This window comes from Balaenoptera ricei, chromosome 20 (assembly GCF_028023285.1).
Source record: "Balaenoptera ricei isolate mBalRic1 chromosome 20, mBalRic1.hap2, whole genome shotgun sequence".
Classification (NCBI taxonomy): Eukaryota; Metazoa; Chordata; class Mammalia; order Artiodactyla; family Balaenopteridae; genus Balaenoptera; species Balaenoptera ricei.
In genome coordinates, this window is record NC_082658.1 from 2,429,506 (window position 1) to 2,435,877 (window position 6,372).

Sequence of the window (6,372 nt, forward strand, 5' to 3'; positions counted from 1 at the left end):
AAGCTATGGGGATTGTACCAATGTGCATTTCCTGGTTTTAATACTGTTTTGTGGTTATGCAAGATGTTACTTTCAGGAGACACTAGATGAACGGCACATGGGCCTCCTTGTACATTGTTGTTGAAATTTCCTGCCATTCTATAACTAGTTGAAAATTTAAGGTTAAGAAAAAAAGTAATGTGCTCCTTTGCCTAAAATTCAATTTCACCATTTGGATGGATGCCTGCTTCATTATATAAATACATGAAAACGTGAGTAGACACCATCTTTGATCAAAACCTTGATGCCTCTGGAATAAGTTCACATTAGTTATTAGAACTCTTCTTACTTGTATAATAGCAGCATTAATGGCAGTTTGTAAAGTCACGAATCCTCTACTCCAGTATTTAGCCAGTGAACAGGAAAACTCATTATCTGCACCCCAACAATGAGCTATAAGCACAAAGAAAAAAGCAGAACCAACATTATGGGATGAAGGCAATTGGAAAATAAGAAACAAGAATCCAAGAGAGAACGATCTAGAGGAGACTTCACCACATAGATAAAAGGAGCAAATGAAGTGTCTAATGTGGCAATTTGATTCATGGAAAACATGGTATGCACAGAAAGTCTTAGAAAATAAAAAGAAGATGAAAGCAAACACTCTGCTTGAACCATCCTGGACTCCTTGCTGTGCCTCAGAACGCCAAACGCACAGCAGTACTAGAACTTCTTTTGTGTTCAAAGGCTCTCCCTCCAGACAGATCCATGGCTCACTCCTTCCCTCCATCCTGATCTCTTTTCAAAAGTTAACTCCTCACAGAGGTCTTTCCTGGCCGCCACAATTTAAAAAATCTCCATTCTGGTCTAAGCCATCATCAGCCCACTAGTATGTTTCACCGCATTCTCTGCAATCCATTCTCTGGGCTAAATCCAGAGCACTCCCTTAGGCTTGGAAACCTAATCATGTCTCTGCCCTGATTAAAGTACCTCGATGGCTCTCCATTGCCTTAGGTTTTCAAGACGGCACAGGGTCTAGCCCTCGAGTAACTTCGGCCTCCTTCTCCCATCCCATTCCTTTTTGCATGCTCTGTCCAGCTGTACAGGACTGCTGCTCTCCCATACCAACTAACAGAGGCTCTCTCCCACCCCTGGGCCCCCGCAGCTTCCTCTTCTATCTGGAACGCAATGTCCTCCACACCCCACACATGCCATTTCCTCTGGTGTTCCTGTAACCGTCACTTCTCCAGGCAGAACTTCTCTAGTCGCACAGCTTCTTAGGAAGCCCTGGTCTAAGTCCCCCAAGCACCTTTTCTTGCACTGGTCATTAATTGTTCACTGGCTGCCTTTCCTGCTAACCTGGACGCTCAACTGAGTCGGGGGCCTATCAGTTTTGGGCACCTGTGCACCCTTTCCAACATGCACTTGGGAATTCACTATGTATCTGCTGGATGACTCAATGGTTTTTTGAAAGCCTTCCTCGAGGGGGAAGATATGATTGACTTTGGAATAAGCTCAGCAATAAAATGTGTTTTGTGTATTTTCTCTTGTGCCATCAAAAGAATCTTTGTTGCCCATCCCATCCTACTCCATGTGTTAAAAACATGAAAAATGCCACAGTGATATTTTATATGGAAAGTCACCTGTGAAAAGATCTTCCTTCAAAATCGGTATATAATATCCCTGATAAAATTTTAACTTATAAGAAAAAGTGTCATTAAAGATGACTCCCACGGTGTATGGGAAATTGTCTAGAAGTATTTTATCCATATAGTTTTGATCTGGTGCCCCGATGACTCTTCTTCCTGTGAATTGCACGGTGAAAAATAGACACAGAGGACTGTTAGAGTTTCACCAAAATAGACTGTGATATCCAACTTTGTCATCACATATTTCCATTGGAATTAACTAAAATCATTTTCCCTTTAAATTAAACTTATCCCAAAAGGCAAAAAGGGAAATTTTTTGTTGTTTTAGATTCTAGAATCAGGAGACATGCATGAGAATTAAGTGTTTTCTTTTAATAATGACAGGTATTAGAGCAAGTTTTAGGTATATAAAACTATTTTGCCAAGGTAGTATGCATAAGGGAATTGGGATACAGAAACAGAGGTAACCGTAGCAGTTATTATGTGGTCAGAGGACTCCAGGTTTTAGATTTACTAAAGCAAAGGCACTTCATATGGTCTTTGCCTTATGCAGGAACCAAGGCCACAAAGTGACTCTATTTGTAACAGCCAGCAATTGTACCTGCTGGAAATCGAGGACTAAAGAGTAGCTCACCAGACTGCACCCAACCTGCCCATGAGTGAAACGCACATTCTGCTTATATCAGTTACACAGAAACCTCATTTAGAATGAAGACCTTTAAAGATGCTTACAAATTATACCATATGCAGACAGAGTATCTTTAGATTATCCATCCTTAATCTTCATAGTTCTGAAATTAGTATATAATAACCATGACCTAATTTCTTTTATTTATTTGTTTTTTCCTCAATTATAAATCTTAATCATTATATTTCCATGTTAAAACACCCACACTCCCCAATAGCCTATTCCTCTTAGGTATTATTCTGAAAATCTGAAATTACAAATCTATTGTTTTATTTAGATTCCAGTAGAAATGTAGGTCTACCTAAAGTGGACCCTCATCAAGCTGAAAGGGTTTAAAAGGCTAATTGTTATGAGAGAAAGAAAAAACTGACCAAATTTGTGTGCTATACTGATACCTAGATCATTAGCATAATGGATAACTGTGACTTCAAATTAAAAAGGTACACATTTTTTCAAAAAGATCTAAAACAAAATCAGTACTACTTTTTTGCCGTCAGCACACCTACCTTTCAAAAAGGGAGCACATGCCGTCTTATTCATTATCTGCTGGGTTATGTTGGAGATCGGTGTGTACACAACATCCATAGAAGAGCTATTAAATTTATCTACCCTTCCCAGATCCTGAGGGGGCATTTCAGGAAAATGCACATTTTCTTTTAAATATGAAAATATGCCCATATAAAATCCTAAAAGTATTGGGAACCCCCATTCCTATATAAAAAAAAAAAGAGAACACATTTAGATTGTATTCTCTGAAGGAGCTCAGTCAACACCAGAGGACAATGGAAGACAAATTCCAGTTTCACCATATAGTTGGCTTCTCTTTGCTCTCACTCTTCAGAGCGAAGGGAACCCAATGAAAGATCTATACCGAGAGAGTTGTCACATGTATCATTCTCCAATACTAGAACAAAACTTTTGCATTAAGTCATGAACTACTGCAGAAGCCAGCCTAGAGCCTAACAGGATGACTAACAGGACTGCAATCCTTACATGCATGGGCAGGTGATTCTAGGGTCTGTAAGACACAGAGTATCCCACATAGAGCTCATGATGGCAACGAGAAACATTTTTGTCAACCGTCATATCCTTGTATTGGAAGTCGAAGAGAATGAGAAGGGACAGAGTGGAAGAGACTGTCTAGTGGTCCATCAGTATTAGTCACCTCCCCCTGCTTGGCGCAACGCTGAGCCACATCCCCAGCCTCCGGCGATGAAGTGGGACCAAATGCTTGAGTCCTCGCCAGTGGAATGTGGGCAGAGATGACCTGCACTGTTGCCAGGCCCGGCTAATGGAACCCTGCACAACCTTCCCTATTCTCTCTGTCTCAGTCCTTCTGCTTCCGGATCTGACTGGCCGCACAGGATCCAGTGAATGTCTCCAAGGTCTAGGGCGATGGCAGACTCGCGTGACGAAGGAGCCTGGGTCTCTGAGTGACTGTGGGAGAAGATTCCTCAACCTACCCAACCCACGTCACTTTCACTGCCACCCTTATTTAGACTGTGAAAAGAGTGAAAAATAAACCTTTGCTGTGTTTAGCATTGAAATTTGGGGCTTTAAGGCACACTGGCAATCAGTGGTGTTACTTGGTCATAATTCTTGGAAATAATCCCTGTGTAGAAAATTCATGGCCTTGAAAATAGGTCCACTCAATTTACAATTAATTCCTCTATTTCTGCTAGACACTATTTTTTAATATTTCTTGACTCTAAATTTATTATCCATGACAGCAGCTTTAATAGTTGCTATAACTTACCATACAATTAGATTTTCAGTTATTCTCCTTTTGAAAACAATATGAGTAATAGTTGGTCTTTCTAATTCTACATTATTTTTCAGAGACTGCTGTGAGTCTCTCAGGTTGACAAGTATAACTAGAGACAAATTCAAAGTCAATAGATGCAGTCTGCACAGATACAGAGAATAAACTGGTGGTTTCCAGTGGGGAGAGGGAAAGCAGGAGGGACAATATAGCGGTAGGAGAAAAAAAGGGTTATTATAGGATTATACGAAATCATGTGTGGGAAACTTTTGAAAATTGTAAAGCATTACAGAATTTAAAGAGTCTTTCATTCAATAAAAAAAATGTACATCCTTACAGCTCCTTAAAAAACATAAAATAAAATAGATGCAGTCTGTTACTTAAAATATAGAATAAGAGAATCATGAGGCAATGAAATAAAAGCATAATGCTAACTGTGGAAAGAGGTAAATGGTCAAACATACCAATAAGCTCTGTCTTTTCATCCTCCATTTCTTAAGAAGATTCTTGCACAGAAGTGCTTGAGTTTGCTGGTACACACTCTTCTGTTTCATATGCATTTAGCCTGTTCATTAAACAAAGAGAAAGTAAACATGGTGGAGTATCAACTAGAAAAATAAGTGTAATAAGAAAAACCTTGATCATATTTTGGGGGAAAATATTTCCTACCTTTAAGAGCTGCAAAAAAAAAAAGGATTTAAAATATTATTTCAATAATCATGACTGTAAAATTTGACATCAAATATGCTCACTGTAAACTATTTGGGAGAAGAGTAATGATAGGGAAGTAGAGTGAACTATTATCACAATTTTACAACAATTACAATTAGAATGGAAAAGATACTTTGATTCAGAAACTGTAAGATACTTCCCATTTTTGACATTTTATACCAGAAATTCAACTATATAAACAGAGCAGTTGAATTGTATCTCATCTGAATAATAATAATCTTGCATTCTTTACATTTGAATAGATATCCCAGAGCTAATCAAATTAACATAAAAATTCTGATTATTTAAACTCATCTAAATAATTAATTATGTCCATTAGAAACAATCCCAAGGAAGTACTTTCTTTTGGTATTTACCTTCCAGATTGAATTGAACAACTTTCATCAAAAGAGTTAGGCCATCAGATAACGATCCAGACTCAAAGGACTTGAAACTTGATTCTGATACGCAGGAAGAATAAAACAATTTATGTCAATTTTCTGAACTCAGAAGTCCCTGAATAACTGAGGAAACAAACTACAAAGTAAGGAAAGAAAGAAAGAGAGAGAGAGAGAGAGAGAGAGAGAGAGAAAGAAAGAGAGAGAGAGAAAGAAAGAAAGAGAGAGAAAGAGAGAAAGAAAGAAGGAAACAAAGGAAGATCATACAGGAAAGTAATTTTGCCCAAATGTTTGCAAATGAACAGAGAAAATTTTTTTCAGTTTTTATAATCTCAAAATTAAATTCTTTTAGATTTGCATATCAAAATATTCAGACAATTCTCCCTCAGCTAGTACAGAAGCAAATTTTACTATCTTCCTATATTCTACTGTTGTATCTACACAATAAAAGTTGGTTAGGAAAAATCAGAAACATTTTGTCTTCAGGTCTTCAATACAAAACACATAAGTATTTGGAAACATCTGAAAAATAGATTGATTTTAGCAGTGTTCACCCCTATGTTTGGCATATAGCACAACAAAACAGAGCTTTACTTACTGTCAGGATAATGAGAAAAAAAGCACGCTGGAAACACTGTCAAAGCACACGTCTTTTTGTCTAAGGCAACAATTAAAATTTCTTTATTGCCACTTCTTCATATATTCTTTAAATGAATGCTTACTCCCAGCAGTTCTTACCCAGGCTGGTTTCTGAGAAGGGGTGTAGCCAGAGCAATCTGCACATGATGAACTTGTTTTGTTTTCTGTCTTTTCTTCCCTAAGCCAATTATTCTGCAGGGAAATGACTGTTCCGGGGTTGGTTAGGAATAAAACAAACCCTGTGTTTGTTCCCTTGGCCTTTCAACCCCAGGGATAAGGGGGGGAAATAGTAAACAAGGAAAATGGAATTAGCTCTTCAGACATGATGAGACTAAGAGGGGGTAAAGGGCAATAAATGAGTAACTAACCAAACAAAGTAGTTAAATTTGTATGAGAAATCTTAAGCTGTTTTTTTTTTTTTTCACTACTAATGCCTAAACACAACTGCCACTGACATCTCTGACTAACTTAGGCACACCCTAGAATGCACTGGAGCTGAGTTTTTTGTTTTGTTTTGTGTTTTTGTTTTTGTTTTTGCCTAAAAAA

At 37.9% G+C, this 6,372-nt stretch overlaps 1 protein-coding gene across 2 annotated transcripts in view; it reads right to left on the reverse strand.

Moving 5' to 3' along the window:
• ABCA6 (ATP binding cassette subfamily A member 6) overlaps positions 1-5,942 on the reverse strand; it is a 59,758-nt gene extending 53,816 nt beyond the window's left edge. For both annotated transcript variants that reach the window (XM_059908261.1, XM_059908260.1), the window contains exons 1-6: positions 5,786-5,942; positions 5,167-5,250; positions 4,543-4,643; positions 2,823-3,027; positions 1,623-1,784; positions 329-432 (exon numbers count right to left, since the gene is read on the reverse strand). In XM_059908261.1, the coding sequence (XP_059764244.1) occupies positions 329-432; positions 1,623-1,784; positions 2,823-3,027; positions 4,543-4,638 (567 nt within the window). In that variant the 5' untranslated portion in view covers positions 4,639-4,643; positions 5,167-5,250; positions 5,786-5,942. The remainder of the gene's footprint in view (positions 1-328; positions 433-1,622; positions 1,785-2,822; positions 3,028-4,542; positions 4,644-5,166; positions 5,251-5,785) is intronic.
• Positions 5,943-6,372: the final 430 nt, after the last annotated feature.